Source organism: Prosopis cineraria, unplaced genomic scaffold, assembly GCF_029017545.1.
Source record: "Prosopis cineraria cultivar Desert tree isolate PC_DT_omini unplaced genomic scaffold, ASM2901754v1 PC338, whole genome shotgun sequence".
Taxonomy (NCBI): Eukaryota; Viridiplantae; Streptophyta; class Magnoliopsida; order Fabales; family Fabaceae; genus Prosopis; species Prosopis cineraria.
This window is the reverse complement of record NW_026555665.1, coordinates 27002-53325: the sequence shown is the minus strand read 5'-3', so window position 1 is coordinate 53325 and position 26324 is coordinate 27002. Positions and strand designations below refer to the sequence as shown.

Here is a 26324-nt window from a genome sequence, read left to right as displayed (position 1 = left end):
GAAGAGCATTGTTAATAAAACTTTATTTTTATTAAAATATTTTATATTTTAAAATTTGAATCTTCCCCGGTAATGTTTTATAGTCTTGGATTGGAGGAATAGTTAGTTATCTTTAAAATTAACAGTCTATATTTATATTTATCTTTACTAAATAGAGTGTCTCAATAAAAAAATTTATTCATTATGCCTCTTGATTGAGAATAGTTTTTCAAAGTCTTGTTTATTATACCTTGAAAGATCCAAAACGCTTTATATTTTTAACGCATTTTCTTATAAAAAATGTTCTATAATTTTTAATATATTTTGTAATGCCTTATATTTTTCAAAATTGAAGTAGTTATCAACATGCCAATGAGCATAGGGTGTATAATGATTTGTCGATGATTTAGGACTTAGTCAACATTCATGGCCTATTTGGTTCAAGAGAGAATGCAATGTAATGTAACGCTAGGGAGTGAAAGTAATGTAATATAGATTACATGTGTTTGTTTAGTATGTTATATAAGGAGAGGTATTTTAATATAAAATGTGGTTGTAATAAGGATTACATAGGTTTATTGATGTAATCCTCTTTATAGCATATGATGTAATTTCTTTTACATGATGTAATCCCTTTTACCTTATTTAGTGCCAACCAAATAGCTGAAATCCTGTGATGCATTAAGATGACAGATAATCCCCTTACATTACATCAAACCAAACAGCTATTAATTGTCTCTTATGATCTGAAAATTAAAGACATGAATATATATTGTATTCATATCTAAACCCATGTAATAGAGCTCATAATTTACCCCTCCACCCATGAGATAATTATTTATGCATTTAATTTGTACCGTTTGGAGAAAATTAATTCAACTTCGTTACTGGCAGACATGCTCATTCATGTTCACAATATATCCTATAACTGGACTTTCTATTCTGCACATCTTCAGAATTGCCCTCCCTCACAAAACGCATTGCAACTGTTCTATTCTATACAATTGCTTTTGTCGTTTTCTTTATTCTTTTCTTCAGAAACAACTTTTATATTGTTGCATTGCTGGCTCTTGTTTTAAATCAATGGATTGATGGGCAAAATATCCAGAAATTTTTTGCAAAAAGCACCTGACATTTTAAACTTTTTTTTTAATTAAACAATCTCATCTTGAAACTTTCAAAAAGAGTGTAATATTTCCCCACCATTAATCTATACATCCATTGATTGTTAACTCTTTTCTGTGATAATAACCTAGACATGTGTTGCTTTCTAATTTGTTCTTCCCAAATCAAATTCACGTGTCACTTTTCTTTGCTTCTCCTTCTTCGTCTTCTTTCCTCCTTAGCTTCTGACCACCCTTCTTTGTCTTCTTTAACTTTCATCCTAACAAACGCATTCACTTCCTCTCTACATGTTCTTTGCTCAAACAAACCAAGAAGACTTGAAGACCTAAACAAACACATTCACCATGCCTTCCCTTGAAGACTCCTGACTTCACTAACCTTGTCACCTCCTCTAGGAAGAAGTAGAACGATGTTTGTTGACTGGTTGTTTCTGCCACCTTTGCCATTTTCAGTTTGCACCATCTTTGTCCATTTCTTGCTGGATCTTCCACTGTGGGGTTCCATCAAGGTTGAACTCAAGTGACTCTAACACGGTGGTCAGGATTATGGCCCTCGATCTTGAATAGTAGTTCTATAGTCCTCCTTTCAATTAGGTTTTGATAGGCTTGCTTTTGGACAAACTCCAGTTTCTCTTATTTAATTTGGCCGTTGATTTTAGTTTCTTGGGGTTTCAATTTTGTTGATTGGGCTATTCATGATGGTTTTTGAGTTGATTTGATCAAGTTATTACAATGTTGATTATGGCTTTTGTTTAATGATTCTGGTAAATGATGTTGTTTGTCGCAAGTTAATCGTTTACAGGAGACTCGATGATGCTTGGGGTGAGTTTGCTTCCCTTAATTCTCTTCATCGGCAGCACCAAGGAGTTCATGTGTTTGGTGTGTTAACTCTTCGTTTCTTTGTCTATTTTCTTCCTTTCGATTGTAGAATATATTGCTTCTTAATAATTTGACCAAGCTGTTATTACTTTCGAATTTTGATAATTTTTGCTTCAGCGTCATTGTGGACCAGCTTATTTTTTGCTCACGCCATGTTAAGATTTTGATGTTCTGATAGCCACTATTATGATTGTTTCATTTGGTCTTGCAAATCCATTTCAAGTTACAACAATTTTTATGGGCTGTATTGAGTAGATAATAATGGAGAGAGGTCGAGGGAGAGGGAGAGATCAGGGATAAGGAGGAGAATTGGAGAAGTGTGAAGAGGGAGAGAGAAAGGATGAGAAGTGTAGGCACCGAGTGTAAATGTTTATTTAAAGCATGCATTGATTTTATCCTCACAACATAAATATGTTAAACATGTTCTTTCTTTCCCTCAATAGACAATTGATTTCTTATATTCAGAGCTACTTATATGGCAAGCTTGCAAATCGCAAATTTGATTGTGCGGGTTGGCATAACATGCATTTGATCGAGTTGTATTTCTACCAATCTAACTACAATAAGTTGATGGGCTAACCTACCAATAATATATATATATATATATATTAAATTTTAAAAATTACAAATTTACATTTTTTCACTTTTTTTGGTAATTAAAAATCATATTTTTTCCCTAAAAACTAATTATCTAAATAATAATAAAACTCTTTCTAAATCATGAAAAAACACAATACAAATTCAAAATGCATTAATATAATGCAAAATAAATATCTACTCCATCACAAATAAACATAATAAAATGTTTAAATTACAACCTAAGGCTTAAAATGATGGTGGTGGTGGTGACTACGTAGGCACATTAGAACTTGATACACTTTCTCTTCTAACACTCTTACTAGGAGCTAAGGATGACGATGTTCCCACATTTTCATAACCATTGAATAATTGCTTCCTTTGTCTTTTATTATCTTTAGATCAAAGTTTTCAATGACTGTTTAATTTAATATTTATAAAAAATTTACATAACAGTATATGAGTAAAATTAAAGTGTTAAAATTTTATATGAATAATTTAAAACTATAACAAAAAATTGAAGAAAAATCACTTTATAAGATATTTTAATAATAATTTACATTTTTAATTAAAATAAATATATCAAATTTTAACTATTTAAATTTAATTATATATTTTAATTGAAATTATAGAAGTAATTTTATAAAATATTAAATCACAAAAGAAGAATTTTTTTATAGAATAGGAAAAAACATAATTAAACTATTGTATAAAGTACTAGATTCCTGACTACCTATAACACATGCATGATACTATGTAGAGAAGATCAAGCAAACATTAAAATCTCCAAGTTATTGGTCCTTAATGCCTAATGTAGCTTATCAACTATATTGTTTGCTTATCAAGAAATATTAAAATGAAAAAAAAAAAACATGCAAGCAAACTCACTAATTCGCAGGTTAGTCTGCTGTGGGTTTGGATTATGCGGTATAGGTCAAAATAAGCCATCATATAAATAAGCTGCATTTTATTGCTAACTCGAACTGCGCCTATTGGGAGGATGAGTCTCACCAGCTCTACTCATATTTTCATGCCAATATTATATTTCTCCAAATTGTGTAGTTGAATAAGACTCTCTTTTTTTCAATTATATGTTTTCCTCGTGGTTAACATATCTTTGAAGGAGTTTTGTCCAACAATCCTATGCAAGGCTCCAGTATTATATAGTTAAAATAAAAAAGTGATTAGGTTGAGATCTTATTCCTCAAATAAATATGCATACACGACACATACAGTTTAATTGAGAGACATTTACAATCTATCCTCAGTATTACAAGGAGATATTTTTTATCACTAACAGAACATACTCCTTATACTTCATTTATATATAACTATATCAATTAGATTTAACCAAATCCTAAAAAAACCAAAACAGTGATAAGTTGAGATATGATTTCCATTTTTCCCAATAACAAGTCTTGATTTATACCTTGTGTCCCCGTGGTTTCTTTCTTTCTTTTTAATGGGGGCAAGATGGTCAATCTCCTGTTGATCCTTTATCTAATTAACATTCACGTGGCCATTCACGTTTCACAATAATTATTTTTTTCACACATCTTATAGTATTATTTTTCTCTATACTTTAAACTAGTGTGTACCCACTAACTAACTAAATGTTTATAAAATAACATTAATTAATTAGAAAGTATATATATTTATATGTGTGTGTATCGGTATGTCGTGTGTGTGTGGATAGTTATATGATTAAATACTATAAATATCTAATTATATCTAGAAAAAGATCACGGAGTTATGAAGTTATTAGATTATGGGGTATGAAGTTATTAGAATGAAGGAATAAATAACATAAATTACATTCACCAATTAAAAATAATTCTATAAATAGGGTCCTATATGATTTCATGTGTGAGTTAAACCATGAAAGATGATAAGAGATTCATGTCCTAAACAGTATTGAAAATTACCATATAGAATTTTCCATAATCACGTTAGGGGGGAAAAAACACTTCAAGACTTATGAGAATTAAATCAAAACAATGTGCAAGAGAATATGTGCCTAAAAGTTAGGTTAAATTCATACTTGAATTTACCTTTCTTGCTCAAGACAACTCCCGCATACAATATGAAGTGTTGTTGTCTTGCAATGTTAGAAGCAATAGTATTTTAATTTCTAAAAGGAGATACCAAAAGTCTAAAGTAAATATTAACAATAGTATTTTGCTCTCACACACACATGTCTCGATTGTAATATTGAATATAAATAGATAATACTATTAAGATGAATCAAATGTAAAGACTAACAATCACTAGTTTTGAAAGTAAAGATCTTGAATCACATGCTCTTATTTGTCATCTTCTTGCTATTGAATATCTAGGTTGAAAAACATTACAAATTATGCATTAGCATGAGAGAGAGAGAGAGAGAGAGATGAGAATTGGACTAAGCTTGAAATTTATAGTAAGCAGTTAGAATTAAAAATATCAATGACAACACAAGATAATAAACTCAAACCTGAATGTTCACATGAGAACATAAAAACCTCGTTGAGCAAACACTTAAGGTGTCCAAGTTGTGAGATAAACCATCTCAGAGAATCATAAGCATGTCTAGCATCGATCTAGATAAATATATAACATTTATATGATAAAAGATTTCACCGGCTTGCATTCTTTCATAGAAAAACAAAAACACATAAGAGGCCAAGTCCACAACATTTGAAAGGTTCGAACATATACATTGGTTTCTAATTACAATCAAGATCTAAATATTTAGACCAATAGATTTTTAAATTATAAATTAGGCTCCTCTTAGCACGTTATCTATTGGAAGTGACCCACTAATCAAATATCACCTCTTCTATGATTTGTTCTTTGCTTTTTCCCTTTTGGATTCTCATTAAATATAGACTTCCTTTCTAAATATGCATTGATATCTTGAAAAATAGACAAATGGTTGCAACTGCCCATCATCTCTATTCATGGATTCACGTGTTTAAAAGTCTAAATGGCAGTTATTTGCTCTACTTCTTGGCGAGGAGGAGTTACAAAGGCACAGACTAAACCAACTTCTCTACATTTCGCATGCAATACACATATAAAATGGAGATAGTTGAGATGTGGGGAGGTTTTTATGCTTGAAATTCCTACACAAGAATGTGTGTGTGGGGTGTCACATTTCACAATTAAATTATAATTAAGAATAAAAATTAATTTCACAAACTGGATTAAAGTGTGGGGAGGTTTTTATGCTTAAAAATTTTTAAGATTTTTAAAATTAAAATTTAAAATTATAAATTAATTGATTAGTTTTGTTAATGGATAAGGTCATAAAAAGGGTGATGTCATTTATTTTTTTTGGTAAAAAGTAGTGAGAATATTTAGGGATAAAGAAAAGTTGATTGTAGTAACTTCTATATTATAAATTTAAAAACTAAATCATCAATATATCTAAATTATAAATAACCTGTTGAAATTGAATATTTTAATTATACCTCAGAATTTAATTTAATTTTACAAATAGGATTTGGAGTGAGGAAGTTATGATACTTGAAATTTTTTCAAAACTTCTAATATTAAAATTTAAAAATGTGAATTAGTTGAGAAATTATGATTGAAATATGAGATCATGGGATATAATATTTTGAGATAAGGGAAATTGTATGTCTATATGTTTTTTATTGTTTATATTAGTAATAAAAATGAATATTTTTATTAATGTTGTAACTAAAAATATTCAAAATAATGACCAAGCTCAGGCAACAAATACCAAATCAAGCCTACTCAGCATTGGTCCAAAGCGATGGCCCAAGACCATCCACCATTAGGGAAATTGTCAGTCGAACACTCTAAAGTAAAAAAGTCGTGAGAATATTCAGAGATAAAGAAAAGTTAATTGTAATAACTTATATGTTATAAATTTAAAAACTAAATCATCAATATATCTAAATTATAAATAACCTATTCAAATTGAATATTTAAATTATGATCAAGAATTTAATTTAATTTTACAAATAGGATTTGGAGTGAGGAAGTTATGATACTTGAAATTTTTTCAAAATTTTAATATTAAAATTTAAAAATGTGAATTAGTTGGAAAATTATGATTGAAATTTGAGATAATGGGATGGAATATTTTGATATAAGAGAAATTAGTTTTTCTCAATTTTAGAGATGATGTTGATATTATTTTTTAAAAGATATTTTTAGAAATCAATAATGATATGAATAGCCTAAAATTGCAGTACTTTAAACAATATTTATGTATTAAGTTTGGAGGAGTGCTTGTTATTCTTCTATTATATATAAATATATCTATATGAAGTTTGTTATTTTTACCTGAAATACAAAATAATTATGTTTTCCCTTTAAAATATTTAAAAGTATTTTTTTATTGTTCATGAAAATTAAGTCACATGATCTATTATCTAATTTTTTTTAAAACATGAAAAATTGCTGATACTTAACCGCCAGTTTCTAAGGTGAAGGTCAACACCTAATATATTGCTTTAAATTAAAAATATATATAATTTTTTATATTAGTCAAGGAATTGTATGACTGAATGTTTTTAATTATTTATATCAGTAATAAAAATGGATGCTTTTATTTATATTGTAATTAAAAATATTCAAAATAATACATAACTCAGGCAATGAATACCAAAACGCGCCTACTCAGCATTGGTCTAAAGCAATGGCCCAAGACTTTCCATAGTTAGGGAAATTGCCAGTCTAACGGTCCGGGAAGTGATGTAGGGGTCCAAAATAGCGCGCAACATTGCAGACGTGATAGGAACCGAGAAGCCTCAAAATTTCATTTCTCATCACTAGAGCTATACATCGAAGCTAACCGTTGATGTTAATTGCTTAATTTTAACAAATACATTGCTTCGATCTTTCTTTCTTGGGGGAAGCAATGGTCTTGATCGTGATTCAAAAAAGAATATGCCATCGTTATGTTCCTCCCAGACAATCTGAGTATATCGGTCGGTTTTTTCTTATGCTCCCACATCCACGCTATTCCATCTCTTTCCTGATCTTGCTTCTCATTGTTGTTCGCGTGAATGCTGTTTGATTCGAGAATTTTCTTGTCGACGGTGTGTTCCGTGTCCTTCTATATCATGTTCACCATCATCATGTAGAGGATTCCAATGCTACCTCTTGAAGCGATCTTTGTTTCAATACTTTTAACACAATCAAATTAATCTCATCTTAAAAATCGAAACAAGCTTCGATAAGCAATCTGCTGGCTTTCTTGACACGCTTAACATAGAGAGTATTAGGACTATTCTAACCCACACTTATCCTTATCTGCATAAGCATTCCTGCCATGCTGTTATTGCCATTGCCGTGGGCTACTTTTTCTTCATTTCATCTAACAACAACCATACTCTTGTAGAGAAATTAGATAACAATGTTAAATGGTGGTCTATGTATGCTTGTCTATCTGGTTTCTTTTATTTCTTTTCATCACCATTTATAGGGAAGACTATCCAGCCAAGCTATTCAAATTTCGGTTGATGGTGAGTTTTCCTCCTTTTCCTTGAGTTATTGTCATCTTGCTTTATACCTTCTCTAATAGATTATAGATATCACTATAACGGTTACATGTTATTATATTTGCAAGAAGGAACTAACAGGATTGTTAATTATATCATTTGGTATATGATTTGTAGGTACATAGGCTGGATCTTAGTGGCAGCCGTGTATCATTTTCCTAGCTTTCAGTCAATGAGGGTTGATATGAGGATGAATCTCTCATTGTTCCTGACCATTTATCTCTCTTCTATTTTATTTCTCGTATTCTTCCACATTTTATTCCTTGGCCTCTGGTACATTGGTCTTGTTTCACGTGTCGCTGGAAAAAGACCAGAAATATTGACTATTTTTTAGAACTGTGCAGTAAATTTGGAGGATTTCTTTCCCCCTTTTTTCCTTTAAATTTTCATAACCCCCAATATTGTTCTGTTGTCTTTTTGGTAACAGGTGATTAGTTTGGCATGCTGTGTATTTTATAGTCACTGTGGCAATCATGCCATCTTGAAAGAAAGCCTGCTTGATCGAAGAAATTCTATTTGGTTTTCCTTTGGGAGTCAGGAAGGGAGAAATACATGGCTCGAAAATTTTCTCAGGATGAATGAGTTGAAGGATCAAGTTTGCTCTTCTTGGTTTGTACTAGTTAGATCAGCAAATAATTATCCTCTTTTGTCCTAGTGGGTTATTTATGGCGAGGTACTTGACAATACTGTGAAACATACAGAACACGCTTTTCTATGACATATATGCAAGTCAACATTGGTTCGTCCTACATTATGCAATCTTACTCTTTTTTTATTCTAGCTAGTTTGCAATGACTTATGCCATGGCTCTTCGGATGAAATATCTCCCATTTACTCACTTTGGGCTACTTTTATTGGACTTTACATTGCAAATTATGTAGTTGAAAGGTCAACAGGGTAAGTAGTTGTTTATAGTTGATTTTATAACGTGCTGAATTTGGTTAATTGCCTGTACAATGAAGTATGGATATAGTTTTTTATGGTTTCAATCGTTTGTTATTTCTTGTAATTTTTGTGTACTTAGGAAAGATTATTATTTTTTTATAAAAATTCTGCTTCTCTGTTCCCCCTTCATTCAATTAGCTTTCAGCTGATGTCTTGCTTACTTGTATGTTGTCTTTGATGCCCTGCTATTATTGCTCGAGATTTTAAGTTTCAATGATAATCTAAATAAAGACTAGACAAGTAAACGACTGTGGTGATTTTTTTTTTCTCTACAAAAATGCGCTAATAGAGAATATATGAAATAATAAATTATCTACTTATGTCATTGATGTTATATTGTTAGCTTTCTAATGAGTCATTTTTTCTTTAATAAGAACTAAGTGACTCATTTAAGTAGGCAACATTATAATTTTATATCACATGATGTAAGTATATTTTACACTATTTCACTTCACATTTATGTTTTATCTCTGAAAAATTAATAGGTGGGATCTTTCTCATCATTTGCCAATTAAAGAATATGAAAAGTTGAAAAAGAAATTAAGCCTGACTTTTTGTGTAATATCCCAATTTAAATTTTTTTATAGTTAATTTTTGGTAAATAAAAATTTAAAAAAAATATTTAGAGGTAAGCAAATTAGTAGGAGATGATTATTAAATCTAACTTAGGATATAATTCTAAATTAAAATTTAAAAAAATTAAAAATAATTAAAAATAATAATAATAAAAAAATATTATTAAATTATTATTATAAAAAAAGAAAGGGTATTTAAAAAAAAAGAAAGGAAGAAGAAGAAGAAAATGAGTTTTGCTTTCGGCGTTTACGCGTTCCATCATTACATATAATAATAATAATAATAAAAGAAAGAAAGAAAGAAGAGAGAGAAAAGAATAAAAAAAAATGTGTGGGACCCATTGAATTTTTATAAAAACTCACCCGTTTCCTTTCGTTTCTTCATTCTTCGTGTGCGTGAGCTGAGACTGAAAGAGCGTCTAGTTTCACCGGTGCGGGAGATCTGAGTTTTAAGGTAAGAGTTTTTAATAGGATATTTAGGGCGTGATTTTAAGCTTTTTAAGACTAAGTAAATGTTCTAAAAATTTTTCTTAGTCATCCTTCTTCTTTGGTTTCTGATTTTGTAGTGGTAGAAAATTTAAAATCTGAAAGAGGGATGAATTTATGTTGAATAAATATGGTTTTTGAGGTTGTTAGTAGTATAATATATATTCTAGAATATAAATTTATTGGTGATCTTTGAATTTGTGGCTTATGGATCAAATTCTAGACTAGATCTGAAAATATATGTTGATTTATTGAGGTTTAGATGATTATTTGGGATGAGAAATGAATTATTATGGCTATAGGATTATGATTCTAAGCTAGAGACTTAATTTTTAATTTTTGAGTATTTTAGGTACGAATTTATGAAATAAAAAGAAAATTTTGATAATAAAAATTAGTTTAGAAGTTGATTTTTAGATTATTAATGTTTATTGATAATTAAAAGAGGAGTTAAAAATTTTACTTAATAGTATTGACTTTAGATTTGTATTAAGATTGAGATTAGGAATTATGTTATATTTTTAATTCTATTATTAGAATTATTTTATTAGTTTCAAAAAAATTGAAACTAATATTTATAAATAATATGTTATTTGTAGATTGTATTACTGGTGAAGATTGTGGTGAGAGAGAAATTTTAAGGAATAATTTATTGAAAAAGCCACGAGGTAACCATGCTTTTAATTTATGATTAGTGTTACTTCATGTTAATTGGGTGATTATTGAGAAATTATGAATTTTTTTTATATTGTATATTGTGCAATATTATTATGAATTTGTTTGATTATTGTGGGAGGTGTTGGGAGACTTGTCCTTGTTGTTGTATTTATGTGCCACGTGGTACGCCCCTATTGGAGCTCAATAGGTGGCTTGTAAGGGCTCAGGCTAATTTACCTTTGGCCGGGTAATTTAGCACCGAGTGAGGGCTACGGCTCGAGGTTAATGGAGGGATATAAGGATGGTTGTTTGTGTATATTGTAATATTCTTATATTTGTTGGAATTATATTATTTTTAATTCTCACTTAATAAGCACACACTTAACTGTTTGTATACACTATCATAAATTAGTTTTGGTTATTGAGACTTTTGAGTCTCATTATGTGGTTAATAATTTTCAGGAGAAGAGCCACGAGTGACACGTGGAGGAGTCCCAGAGGCTTAGTGGTATAGATCCACTGTCTCTTTTGGGTATTTAATTTATGATTTATAATGTGTTATATTGCCAATATTAGGACTTTTTTTTATTTATTGTCAATTATATGAATATATAAATGTAATTATGCCTTTCAAACTATTTCTATTTTTGGTACAATTTGAATGACTATAATTTTAATATTTGGTTTACTTTGGATTGGTTAAAATGACATGATTATAAGGCCAAATAACTGGCTTGTGTTGAAAATTTATTAAATTATTTATTTTACTTGTTGGGAGTATAAGGATGGACAAATGTGATTTAGTTTACTTGTTGGGAGTATAAGGATGGACAAATGTGATTTAGCCTAGTGGCATGTGGGAGGTAAAAATTTATCTAAAATGTTATAGTGTGTGAGTTGAAGCCAATTATAAAATATTTTATATTGAAATTATTGATATAAAAATGTGTTGGGTGGCTGTAACCCAACTATGGTTGAGTTAAATTATTTTAAAAAAAAAAATTTTGGTGTGTTACATTTTGGATATGGTTCATTGGTATTCTGGGTATGTATTAAACACTTATCTTTTTCTTCTTTATTTTTCAATACTTCTCCAAGGGCTAAAGAATTGTAAACGAATGAGTTGCTTACTTGCTCTCCATATTAAACGATGTAGAACATCAGCTGACTTGTTCAAAACTGTATTTGACCTCTTGGTATCAGTAACTGTATTTGTTGATCGTTTTGATATGCGTATGATGTAAGTATTTTTTTTGTGCATCTTCATAATATTGTGAGTGTAACACACCAAATTTTTTTTTAATAATTTAACTCAACCATAGTTGGGTTACTGCCACCCAACACATTTTTATATCAATAATTTCGATATAAAATATTTTATAATTGGCTTTAACTCACACACTATAACATTTCAGATAAATTTTTACCTCCCACATGTCATTAGGCTAAATCACATTTGTCCATCCTTATACTCCCAACAAGTAAACTAAATCACATTTGTCCATCCTTATACTCCCAACAAGTAAAATAAGCAATTTAGTCAATTTTCAACACAAGCCAGTTATTTGGCCTTATAATCATGCCATTTTAACTAATCCAAAGTAAACCAAATATTAAAATTACAGTCATCCAAATTGTACCAAAAATAGAAATAGTTTGAAAGGCATGATTACATTTATATATTCATATAATTGACAATAAACATAAAAAAAGTCCTAATATTGGCAATATAACACATTATAAATCATAAATTAAATACCCAAAAGAGACAGTGGATCTATACCACTAAGCCTCTGGGACTCCTCCACGTGTCACTCTTGGCTCTTCTCCTGAAAATTGTTAACCACATAATGAGACTCAAAAGTCCCAGTAACCAAAGCCAATTTATGATAGTGTATACAAACAGTTAAGTGTGTGCTTACTAAGTGAGAATTAAAAATAATATAATTTCAACAAATATATGAAATATTACAATACACACAAACAACCATCCTTATATCCCTCCATTAACCTCGAGCCGTAGCCCTCACTCGGTGCTAAATTACCCGGCCAAAGGTAGATTAGCCCGAGCCCTTACAAACCACCTATTGAGCTCCAATAGGTGCATACCACGTGGCACATAAATACAACAATAATAGCAAATCTCCTAACACCTCCCACAATAATCAAATAAATTTATAATAATATTGCACAATTATATAATATTATAAAATTTATAATTTTCTCAATAATCACCCAATTAACAAGAAGTAACACTAATCACAAATTAAAAGCATGGTTACCTTGGGCTTTTCAATAAATTATTCCTTAAAATTTCTCTCTCACCACAATCTTCACCAGTAATACAATCTACAAATAACATATTATTTATAAATATTAGTTTCAATTTTTGAAACTAATAAAATAATTCTAATAATAGAATTAAAAATATAACATAATTCCTAATCTCAATCTTAATACAAATCTATAGTTAATACTATTAAGTATAATTTTTAACTCCTCTTTTAATTATCAATAAACATTAATAATCTAAAAATCAACTTCTAAACTAATTTCTATTATCAAAATTTTCTTTTTATTTCATAAATTCGTACCTAAAATACTCAAAAATTAAAAATTAAGTCTCTAGCTTAGAATCATAATCCTATAGCCATAATAATTCATTTCTCATCCCAAATAATCATCTAAACCTCAATAAATCAACATATATTTTCAGATCTAGTCTAGAATTTGATCCATAAGCCACAAATTCAAAGATCACCAATAAATTTATACTCTAGAATATTTATTATACTACTAACAACCTCAAAAACCATATTTATTCAACATAAATTCATCCCTCTTCCAGATCTTAAATTTCTACCACTACAAACTCAGAAACCAAAGAAAAAGGATGACTAAGAAAAAATTTTAGAACACTTACTTAGTTTTAAAAAGCTTAAAATCACACCCTAAATATCCTATTAAAAACTCTTACCTTAAAACCCAGCACCGGTGAATTTGGCTCACAGATGCTCTCTCTGCCGAAGCTCACGCACGAAAGAAGGAATGAAGAAATGAAGGAACAGGTGAGTTTTTATAAAAAATTTTAGTGGGTCCCACATTTTTTTTAATTATTTTCTCTCTCTTCTTCTTCTTTTTTTATTATTATTATTTTATTATTGTTACTGTTGAGGCGGCCGCACGTTTTCTTCCTTCTTCTTCCCCCTTTTTTTTGCAAACCTTTACCTTTTTTTTATTATAATAATAATTTAATAATATTTATTTATTTATTTATTTTAAATTTTTTTATTTTTTTTAGAATTATATCCTAAGTTAGATTTAATAATCATCTCCTACTAATTTTCTTACCTCTAAATATTATTTTTTTTATTTCTATTAACCCAAATTAACTATTAAAATTTAAATTGGGATGTTACAGTGAGAATATCTCATTTTAATTTATAGCTTAATATCACGAGGCCATTACTCTTTTCCCAAAAAGCTAGCTCATTGAGGTGTGTAGTGCACTCACTTATATAACCAGGACCCTCCTCAAGTCTCTTCGATGTGGGACTTGACAACTCCCTAGGCTAATTTGTGACGCCCCCGTCATGGGTGGCCCACCAGAGGGGCCCATCAACTGGGCAAACTCAGGTCTAACTCTGATACCACTTTGTCACGGGGCCATTACTCTCTCTCCAAAAAGCTAATTCATTGAGGTGTGTAGCGTACTTACTTATATAGCCAGGACCCTCCCCAAGTCCTTCAGATGTGGGACCTGACATTAAGGTCAATAATGAATTATATTTCATGTTCTAATATTATTAGGTTTAATATTTTGTGTCATAGAAATATTTGGGAATCTTCGCTTTGGCTTTTGCTAAGTTACCAAAGTTCTTGCATTGGATTTAATTTTAACAAATACTAATTCCATATATAATTGCCAATGACATTGTTTCAAGACTTTCGCCTTCGTTAGGAATAAAAAAGTTAAATGCCTGAAAGGTTGATGCGTGTGCTTAAAAAAAATTAAAAAACAAAGCAATTCTGATTTTCAAATATGAAATTGTCATGTTTGTAAATTGGTCAGAAGGAAATATTTCAAGTGCCATATACTTGCTGGGTCTCTAGATTCAGATTTAATGTGTCTTTGCATAGTTTATTATAGTGAAAATGACAAAGAGGTCCTAAAAGAATCAATTAATTTAAGTTTGATCTCAAGTGTCAAACTTCAGAAATTTGCAACTCAATTTTTCAATTTTGTAATTACGTTGTGATAAATTTATAACTTGTTTTTTAAATTTTAATATAGTTGAAGAATAAAAGAAAATTATTTTCCTATTAAAATTTGAAATACAAGTTGTAAATTCATCATAACGAAGTTGCAAATTGAGAGATTGAGTTGCAAATTCTTGAAATTTAACACTTGAAACTTAACTTGAATTAATTGATCCTTTTAAAATCTCTCTATCATTCTCCCTTTATTATATTCTATTGGGAGCAAGCTAAGCTGTAACTTCGTCAAAGTTTTAGTTACATCTTATTTCTCTCATAGTTGACTTCATCTACATAATCTTTAAGAGTGTCGCAACAACATGCTTATTGTGCCTTCTCTTAATCATTGATGTTATATTATTCTCAAATTTAAAACGGTGCTTTGCGTTCATCTAACCCTAGTCTTGTTACGAGAATTCCTTTTCATTTGCGTATTTGCTTGGATGTGACAACTATTATTTTCATCAACAGGCAGCAATGAGCAAGTTTAATAATGGAGACTGACAAGGTGATATTCTTTATGATCATTTCAATGAGAAGGATGACTTTTGGTTTGACTTTATGGCTGATATTAGTGATGGTGGGAACTCATCTTTTGCTATTACACGACTACTTGCTTAGCCCTTCATTTGTCTAAGGAAAGGTGATTTTGTGCATACCTTGCCATGTGGTGATTTGCTACTCATTGGAGGTGATTTTGTGTAAGTTGTTGTAATTAATTTGTTATGTCAATAATGACTACATGATATAATCAGTTGTTACCCTCTAAAGTTCTTGGCACTAGTAAGTTGACACCGGATGATGTGGTGGTTCTTGATCAAGAAATATTCTGTTCAAGCTTGAATTTTAATCATTGTAGGTCTAAATTCAAGCAATGAAAACTAGGTCTTCAATCCTTATGTTTGGACAATCCTTGAACGTTATTGTGATATGTTCATAAAGCACCGTATTATATTCCTTTTAGTTTTTACATGATTTTCTTGGACATGATTTTTGATAGGGTTATCAAGATGTGTTATTCTTGTACCTTATACGTAAACGTTGGGAAACAGATAGAGCTCAAGTAGAACAGAAGATATAAAATGCTGATATTATGTTAAATATTAAAACACTCTTCTCCCCAATGGAAGGAAAGAGAGTTACAGTATAAGAAAACACACTCAATCAAAGGAAATAGTCTACTAGAAACTACACTCACTAAAATTAACACAAAATTGTAAAATGATGAAGAAAGATAATCTTCCTCCACCCCCACCTTGGCTTTCGAGAGGGAAAACTCTCCTTATCATTCTCAATTTCAAAACATGACTTTATTGAATTTTTTATATTAAGTATGCTTAATGATAGTATATTTCACCAAAGTAGCTTAAGCCATTTGGTTATATACTTTCTAAGTTTATATATTTCTAATCTATCTTCTAATCTTTAGATATGAGACTTCTTTTAGGTTCTAATATTCCCCTGACTACTTTTCTCTCTTTCTTGTTTTTTTCATCATCTTCTTCTTACTTGGGCTTGTACATTTTTTAGTTTCAGAGGCCTCGAGTCTATTAAATTTCTTCTCCTCCTCCTTCTCCTCCATTTCTATCTCTTTTTTAATCTCTCTCTATCTTTTTTCCATGTTTCGTCTTTCACTTTTTTTCTTTTTTTCTTTCTATCTTTTTTGTCTTTTTTTGGTCCTAGAACGAATGGTTTTGATACCATTTTAGATTTTTTATATTAAGTATGCTTAAGGATAGTATATTCCACCAAATGTGAAACTTTAAATGTGAAACTTCTTTTATGTTCTAATAGACTTCACTTCTGCTAGGAGACTCTAACCACTAATATAAGCCAAAAAGTAACATTTACAGTCTACAATACTACCCTCTCACAACTCAGGCCTATAGCAACTCTAATTGCTTGTTTCTTTCTCCTTGACGTTAGGAGTTTCAAGGTCAATGCCCTGCCATCAGAAAGTTGCTTTCCTTTTTCTTGAATCTTCCTAAGTTTCCTCTCATGAGCCTTTGCAGCAAAAGTGGGTCTATCTGAAACTAAGAGCAATTGAGTCTTATCAGTTTCTTAAAATAAACTCAAGTTAAAATACAAAATTTCTAAAGGCAAATGCGGTTAGAATAGTAAAATTAATGACAAGGTTCAATTCTAGGACCACGATCTTGTGCTTACAAAGCCAATATTGCCATTTTCTGAAAGTTTCTGTTACTTAGCCTTCTGTGTCATCCTGGATTTTTTCAGGCTCTGCCATCACCTTAGCACGGTCTAGATAATTGGCTAGGAGAAATTTATGACTTGTGTGACAATCGTTAGCATGTCATGGTATCAATATTCAATACAGATAATTGTTTACACTATAAGTTTTTGATGGCATTTTCTTGAACAGAATGTATCATCCTAGAATCCTAGGGTGAGAGTACTTTAATTTTGAATGATGCATCGATTTTGATTGTCCAGGATTTAAGGCATCAGATGAGTTCTATGCCCTCTCTAATAAACTTTTTATGGTATGCTGACTATATCTTTATTTAGGTAATGATTGTTTCCCATTCTGTTTTAGATATCCTAACCAGTCTGCATTCACATATGAACGGCGTCTTTTCATTCCTTTTGAGTATGCTCTCCAACCCCCTCCATGGTATAAACCAAAACAAATAGTTGTAAACAAACCGCAGGTACCTTTTGGGAATGCACTGAAGCAGTACTATGGACCTCAGTGTTTTATAATTCCTGGAAATCATGGTTAGTGTACACCTCGACTTGAGCCACTCCAAATTGCCTCGTTTTAAGGAACTAATGCAATGAATCATATTTTCCTCTTTTTTGTCTTCTTCTTCCTTTTTTTCTTAGCTGGAATTTCCCTTTTGTATCATTGAATTTCCCTTTGGTCAATATACTTTCACTTTTTCATAGATCCCTTTTTGTATTTAATGCCAATATGATGTGGTAATCTTCATGGATTTACACATTGATGGACTTCATACCTTTATGAGATGTATATATCATAAAAGTTGGTTAGGTGGGTGGTTCATGCCCCAGAAGAAGAGTTATTTTGCTTTGCAACTTCCTAAAAGATGGTGGATTTTAGGGCTTGATCTAGCACTCCATGGTGATATTGATGCATACGAATTCAAATTCTTTTCAGAGGTGATAACGGAGAAGGCATTCTCCATGTTCTCTTCATTATTTTGGCATGTTGATGGAATCCATCATGAACGTTTCATGGCAAATAGTTTCTGCTTACTGTTTATTATTATATAAAGTGTTGTTTGAAGTAGTGATAGTGTGTAAATTTTTCTAGAATGACAGAAAGGTTCAGAGATTTAAATTTGGAGTAATTTCTGTAACTTCAGTTTACTAAAAATAGTGGTTTTCTTGCAAACGTCAATGCATTAGAAGGACTGGTATTTCAAAGAAGGATACATATATGTATTACATGTTTATTGGGTACATAATCCAACATATGTATCATTGACCCTTTTTTTTTTTTTTTTTTTTGCTATACATAGGAAAACTTCCATGATACACTTCTGAATCCCATTTATAACAAATCGAATGGTGAGTTTCATACATCAAATCGAATAGTAAGCAGCACCATTCGCAACCTGTGAATCATGCAATATGCTATAAGTTCTAATAATACGTAGATGGTGAAATATATCAAAAGTGAAATGTGTGAAAAAGGTGTGCTACTAGCATTGCCTAGTTAACTTAAGAGCACATCCCCCCCCCCCCCAATTCTCTTATTCTTTTGAATAATAGAATAATGTATGACTCACCTGTGTATCCCATCCTCCAAGGAATTCACTTACTCTTATCATACATACATACATACATACATACATACATACATACATACATACATACATACATACATACATACATACATATATATATATATATATATTGTCTTGCAATATCTAGTTTGCTAATGAAGTTTATTTTGCTATTACTATCTCCATTATGTCCTCCTCAGTCACCCTCCCTACGTGTTCTTTTTTATTTCCTCCAGTTATGGTCATGTCTCTGAATCTCCGACCTGTGATACAGTCCACTTTTTGTTTTGCACCTCTATTTGACCAACTCTCTGGTTAAGCATACACCCTAATGCGATCATATTTAATTAAGGTTCAAGAGGGTGACTCTGTGATCATCATGACTCATGAACCCAGTTGGCTTCTTAATTGGTACTGGAATGTTGTTTCTGGGCAGAATGTTTCACACCTAATTTTGTGATTATTTAAGAGGAAGATGTAAACTTAGAATGGCTGGGGACTTGCAGCATTACATGCGTCATTCTTGTGTAAAATCAGACGGGCAAGTCCATCCTCAACACCTACTCATAAATGGCTGCGGTGGAGCCTTTCTGCATCCAACCCATGTTTTCCGCAAATTTAAAGAGCTTGATAGGGTTTCCTATGAATGCAAAGCTGCATATCCTTCCTTTGATGATTCAAGCAGGGTAAGTAGAACGTTAATACTGAATAGTTGCTCACGACTTTCCTGCTCTATTATAGCACACGATTATATAAAATATTTTGTTTGGTGTAGATTGCTTTAGGAAATATACTAAAATTTCGTACGAAGAACTGGCAATTTGATGTTATTGGTGGAATTATATATTTTGTGCTGGTCTTTTCAATGTTCCCCCAAGTGAGTTTTTCCATTTCTTTCTTTGTTATTTTGAGATACATTGCATTTGCTGCCAATAGAAATCATGGCTTTTAAGCCATGTCTGTCTCGTTCTTTTGTTTTCTGTCTTGCAAGAGGCAGCATATTTGCAGATCTGACAAGGTGAATAGGTGATATTACATGTCATTAAGTTGTGACTGTTTTCTTTGACTTGATTTATAGTGTGACCTCAATCACATCCTGCAAGATGATTCATTTTCTAGTCAATTGAGGAGTTTTCTTTAGTACTGTGGGGAATGGATTTTTATGTATCTTGGAGAACTCTTGTGTATCACTAGGGGGAGCTATAATTTTGCTAGTTGCAGCATATTCTTTTGTTCCACCCAAAGTGTCGTGGAAGAAACGAGCAATTATTGGAGTTCTTCATGTCACTGCTCACCTAACTGCCGCACTTACTCTTATGTTACTCATGGAACTTTGTGTCGAAACCTGTATCAGACATAAATTACTGGCAACTTCCGGTAAGGTTACTGTTCTAGATGGGTGCAATTTGCTTACCTGCATTCCTTCTCATTTCTAAATATATTGATATAATATGTGTATTTGATTTATTTATGTTTCATCTGCATTTCGTGAGACTATAGATAGTGAATGCTTATATAATACGTTAATATCCTTTTCCATTGGGTCATGCTATCAACAACTTGATGTCGATTATATACGTGCATGGGCAATGAATTGCCAGACTATGATATGGTTTTTTTTTGGCTTGGGATACTGTTCTGACTCCAAGCTCATGAATTTACAACAGTAAACATGGAAAACAATTCTGGATGCTTCATGTATTATGATAGTTACTGTGTAGTTTTATTGGGGTACATGATACTTAGTAGTAAGTAGCTTCCGTTTTATCCAGGCCATCACACCTTGTATCAGTGGTATCGATCAATGGAAAATGAGCACTTTCCAGATCCAACTGGCCTTCGATCTTGTATAGAACAATGGACATTGGGACTCTATCCAGCATGTATCAAGTATTTAATGTCTGCATTTGATTTCCCGAAGTAAGGAAATTCTCTGGGTTCCCTAGATTGTTATCACTGTTATGAGCTCGATCACTATATAAACACTCATGGTGAATTTTCTCAGGTCATGGCTATCACGCGAAACCATATCTGCAAGAAGGAATGGAGTCACTTTCCCGAGGAGGCACTGTGATATATTATGCTTCTGTCTTCCTGTACTTTTGGGTCTTATCAACCCCAGCTGTTTCGTTTGTGTTTGGAAGCTATTTGTACATTTGCATCAATTGGTTTCACATCCACTTCGATGAAGCTTTCTCATCCCTACGAATTGCTAATTACAAGGCATTCACAAGATTTCATATTAATTCCGATGGCGACCTTGAAGTTTTCACTCTTGCGGTTGATAAGGTAAAAAAATCATAATTCTTCCTGAACTGCTGTTTTATATAAGGTGCGACTTTGACTGGTACCTTCTAGGTCAATACCATCTAGAAGAAACGAAACAGAGAGACGTTGAACTCGTATTTTCAATTCTTTTAATAATTTTACAGGATTAAGATTAGCATGCACCATGTTTACTAAGACGCTTCTATGCTGCTAGCTCCCAATATACTCTTTTAACCCCTCTTGGCGAAGAAGGCCAATTGATGGATGACAGAATTGCATTCCCATGTGGCTGAGTTAGGTTGTGTAAATCTCCGGAGTCCCAAACATAAAGCCTTGCTACGTAAACTCACTGACTGTCGTAAACTTGAGAAATGAGTTGGTCATGACTTAGTAGCAACACAAGTTGAGTGTTATTGCTCGAAACTTAGGTGAATGATGCACAAGAGTCGCTAGGTGTATAAGATGGACATTTCTAATGAGCCACAGTTTGCTTAACTGGTGTCACTCTCGTGCGAATGATACCTAATTTAAGCTTCTAAAACACGATGATAATGACCAGCTCTAAATTCTGTTACCTTACTACTTTTTTTTTTTTTTTTTGAGTTTGTGGTGGGAATTTGATATGCTTTCTTCGGTTTATGAAACTGGCATGCCATTTTACAAGTGCAGGTTCCAAAGGAGTGGAAACTAGACCCTGATTGGGATGGAGAGCCAATAGATGCAGAGCAGTTGAGCTATCTGAGAAGGTATCCCAGCAAATGGAGGGCAGCCACAGCTCAGCAGGACCCTGTACAGACTGTTAAAATCATTGACCATTTCGTTATTGGGCGAACGGATAAGAATGATAAGGCAACACGAAGAGAGTCACCAGCTAATGGGCCTCTCCAGTTATCTCGTTCTCTTCAGCCTGGGATGGACTCAAGCCCTTAAATGTAGTGCACTGTATATAATTGGTTCTTTTCAATTGTCATCAGTGAGCTGAGCTCCGGTCGCAGCATTAGCATTCACGCAAAAATAAAAATAGTACGGCAGCAGGTTAAACAAGTCACTGGTGATTAAAAATTCGTAAGAATTTAATTAGTGCAAAGAATCAAAAACGATTTATTATCAAAGTGTTTTTGCAGAGAATAATAGTAAATTAGTAATTTATCAAAGTGCATTAATCAATCCCACCACCTGCAACATTTACTTAAAAAAAAAAGGATGAAGTTATTGTATCCTTATATAAACTAATTGAAAAAACAAATCTTTCAAGTGTTAAGGTTAAGCTCTTCGTATAATTACTTTATATAAAAATATTTCAGATAATAGAATATCTTAACATGTGAAATAACTTTTCAAACTATTGGCTGTACAGAATATTGTTAATTCTCAAATGTATCAATGATAAACTGCCTTGGATCCATTAATTTTTCAGGATCGATCCTTTACAAAAAAAGGGGGGGGTTGCAAAGAAACAAGGCATTACAGAGAAAGCTAATATAGAATGAAAGTTGAGCGCGCGAGAAAGAGAGTAGTCAACCGTTCAATTTCTTTTCTAGAAAAGGAAGTGCTCGCAGCTGAATATATTCCATTCATATTGGCTATCGGCGGCTGTTAGATATTTGGGAGCTGATATGCAGTATCACCATTTATAAGCAAAATATTTCCTTTTCATTTTAAAGAATTAAAAATAATTGTACAATCTCGAAATTTAAAATACATTTTCTTAGACTACATCGATCGTCATTTTAAGGGGGCAAGAAAAGTGTAACATTTGCCCCTCTTGATTCATCTTGGCTACATTAGTTAAAAGTTTCAGTTACGATAAATAAAAGCAGAAAAAAGGGAGTTTTAGAATCTTACAATCAAGTCACTGCTGTTAATTGAAGTATCAGAAAACTGCTCATAAGATGATCAGACGAACAATCTGCCCCAGAAACCGGAATGACTTCGTTGCTTCTTTTAAGCATCTGTTTTTTTCATCTCGAGTCCAATGCTGCATTAACCAGAATCAGGATAAAGAATAAGAAAGACAAAGCATTTAGATAAAATTTGGTGGACTCTTGCAACAACAAAAGCATCTCTTATCTATATATCTACAGAAGTTTACGTTGATTGTCGTTGGTGGACTCTTGTACATTGCATAAAATTTGAAAAATAAGTGGCATTATTTACAAATCATAAAAAATGTGACTAGTTATAGAATGCATATTTAACATTGATTATTAACATTGATGACTGATGCCAAAGCCAAATGAGAAGTAATCTTAAACGTTAACCTCGCTAAGCATATTTAGCTTCTCCCGGACCCCTTTCAGGAATTCTGATGCATCTCCTTCCCATCTATAGAACTCCAGCTCCTTCCCCTCCAGGAGCTTTTCAGAAACCTAAAAGCAGCACAATGACAGAGAAAATATGATAACAGAAATCCTTGATGAACATATGGTGTTTCCATGATTAAAACCTCCCATAAAAGAAAAAGATACAGTCTTGATTGACTTCAGGGTTTTTGGACCAAGTAATTACATTGGAATAATCAAATAAACATTGATTTGTAACCGATAGCATCAGATGTATATCTGTGGAAACAGGCATCTAGGAACTGCTTCTGTTGCGACCTGTCTCGGTTAAATAAGTAAAAAGTTCAATTATTTTTTGCATTACATATGTAAGCTGCGAGAAGGTCTTAGAGTCAGTAAAAGACCACCTCCAAAATCTCATGGATTCACAACAATGACATAAATTTGCAAGCTAAACTTGACAAATGATCGCATAGACAAAAATCCAGGAAGAGTTTTATCCATACCTTTCTTGCTATCACCTGACCACCAGCAAGATGTGAAAAATATATATTATACAAATGACAGAGGAATAATGGAGCATTATTCTCAGCAAGTTCCTCCAGATATTTAGCATAAGAAAGCCCTGGAGAGCTGGCATCTGGAATCATAAATCCTTGTCGGCCAAACCATTCCAGATCTTTTGACAGGCTTTCCGATCGCTCCAACCCATTCTTCCTGAAGTAGGCATCTGACATACATAAAAAAACCGGATTTCCCTGAGGTTTAGTAGTAGGTCTAAACAAAATGATAGACGAGATAATTGCTCCAGGTAATCATATTTCCAACGTATCATTATCGAGTACCCTAGAGCAGTAATTTATAGGTTCACAGTCTAAAATTTACCTTCACTTTTGTATTTTCTCACTATACTAATATAATGCACCACACATTTATCATCGAATCCTTGTGTCAAGCATGTTAGAAGTTATGTTAATATAAGATTTCAGCTCATTTAAAATCACAATGTCTGTAATATACTATGATAAATTGGTTACTGATGAACGCTCTAACAGGTTGATTGGATCAGTAGGGACTAGAGCAGCAAAGTTGTTGCATAGGAAAATTCGAGCAAGTAAAGGATCAAAGTTGGGCGTCAGGAACAAGTAACTCACAAGAAACGTCTGTGGATTCATCCACGATACGTTCGACGGTGGTAAAAATGAGCTTGCTATCAACCAGATACTTGAGCAATCCCTCCATACTAGGCTGCCACGTTTCATCTTCACTGCCATTATCTTCGCCATTGGATGTTTCTAAGCTGTTGCTATTGTCAGCAACGTCGGAACTATTATCGTCGTCAGAGTATTTCTTGCCATTGATGTTACGGAGTCTCATAGCGACGAACCTCATCTCTTCAGTGATTCCTGTGCTCTCCCCAGGGTAAAGCTTTCTGTACCTCTTTCGCTTCTTCAGAACCGGAGGAGCATTATTTACCGTCATCGGTGGAGAGGACGAAGTAACCGCCGTGGAATTGGTAGAATCAGAGCAGATAATTGAGCTCTGAAAGTTCCTCACCTTCATAGTTGAAATTGTGGACACCTTCAATTGCACATAGTTAGGTGATGAAAACGGCACTCGCAGAAGAGGCTCGTACGATAGCTTCGCCGCCACCCACATCACTGCAGATATTGCCGACTGTGTGTCCTGCGGTGGTGCTGTCCGGCTCGATTGGGTTAGCACCTTAGCATTTCAAATGGAAAATAAATATCGTTTTCCAGTAGTAATACCCTAGCCTCTATTAGTAATGAACTTAACCAAGTTATTTACAATTTGTAAATATATTTAAAACATAGCTAAATTTTTTTCAGCCGCTAAAAAAATACTATAATTAACAGCAATCGAAATAATCTCCACGTGATCAGGGGCAAAAACATTTTCATAGCATGAGATCATGGGACCCATACTAGCCAGCACCATCAGTCCAAATCTGCCTTAATCCGGTGAGTCAACCCAATCTCCAATTTAACTAGATGACATTGGGCGAGTCAAGCAGACCAACTCATCTTTTTACTGGCTTAAATTTAAAATAAAAGGCATAATTGATAATTCATTAATAATATAACATACTCCCTCCATTTTAAATTACAAGATACTTTTAGATGAAATCTAACATATCAATAAATATTATTAAATACAATTAACAACTTTATCTTTTCAAAACAAAAATATAAACTTTTAAAAATACTCATAATTTAATATATTAAAAAGAGAAGAAACAAAAATTAATTGTAAAGAGAGAAAGAGTAATTATTGAAATTGAAACATTAAATGAAACATTAAGTGTATTATATTTTGAGATAAAATTTTTTTTAAATATATTTTATAATTTAAAATGAAGGGAGTAATTTACCATAAATTTTATATTCTATACTACAGACTATTCCGCCACGACTACATATATTAAGTTAAAAAAATTAAACAAGTTAGATTTTACCCTCAGCAGCCAGCACTAAATGAAAAGAAGGTAAAATTAAATAAATATTTTATGAGAGAAACATGACGTTACCGTGATTATTATCTATATTTAATACATGTATGTATTAATTTTATTAATAATACTCCGGTCTTGCCGTCTTCAACAGGAAGAGATCATTGTAATTAAGTAAGTGAAAATAAATTCTCGTAAAGTAAAATGGACCAAGGCATATTAGCTTTTGCATGGAAAGGATGACACAGTGTTCCACCTTTGAGTTTTGAGAGAAAACGAAAAAGGCCTGAAAGATATGATCAGAATCTTGAGGAAGATGTCCTCAAGGCTATTCCAAAGCTTGATAGGATCAGAGTTTGTACGGAGGAGAGACACATCAAGAATAGAATGAAAGGCAACAAGGCTAAGCTGCTCAGGGGGGCTGCAAAGGAGTTAGAGCAGGGCATCAGTTTGGCCAAAGCTCTATTAGTGCTTCAACAATATCCATCTCTCACTTTACCAAAGATCAAAGTTCAAGTTTCCGAACAGCAAGCGGAGGAA

At 32.2% G+C, this 26324-nt stretch overlaps 1 protein-coding gene and 1 pseudogene across 4 annotated transcripts; one reads left to right on the top strand and one right to left on the bottom strand.

The window, feature by feature from the left end:
- Nucleotides 1–1513: 1513 nt before the first annotated feature.
- LOC129296477 (uncharacterized) lies at nt 1514–21962 on the top strand (annotated as a pseudogene).
- On the bottom strand, nt 21420–25068 carry LOC129296479 (probable inactive heme oxygenase 2, chloroplastic). Of its 4 annotated transcripts, none has more exons than XR_008589804.1 (6): nt 24469–25068; nt 23821–24044; nt 23294–23401; nt 22878–23010; nt 21901–22010; nt 21420–21819 (listed from the first exon to the last, which is right to left on the bottom strand). XR_008589804.1 is itself a non-coding variant. In XM_054935072.1 (5 exons), exons 1-4 carry the CDS (start codon nt 24971–24973, stop codon nt 22918–22920), a joined length of 930 nt encoding a protein of 309 aa, XP_054791047.1. In that variant the 5' UTR covers nt 24974–25068; the 3' UTR covers nt 22376–22643; nt 22878–22917. The 4 variants fall into 4 exon arrangements, 2 of the variants coding, with proteins under 2 accessions (XP_054791047.1, XP_054791046.1); XR_008589805.1 differs by having other exon boundaries at nt 21901–21972; XM_054935072.1 differs by lacking the exons at nt 21420–21819; nt 21901–22010 and adding an exon at nt 22376–22643.
- Between the last annotated feature and the right edge of the window lie 1256 nt (nt 25069–26324).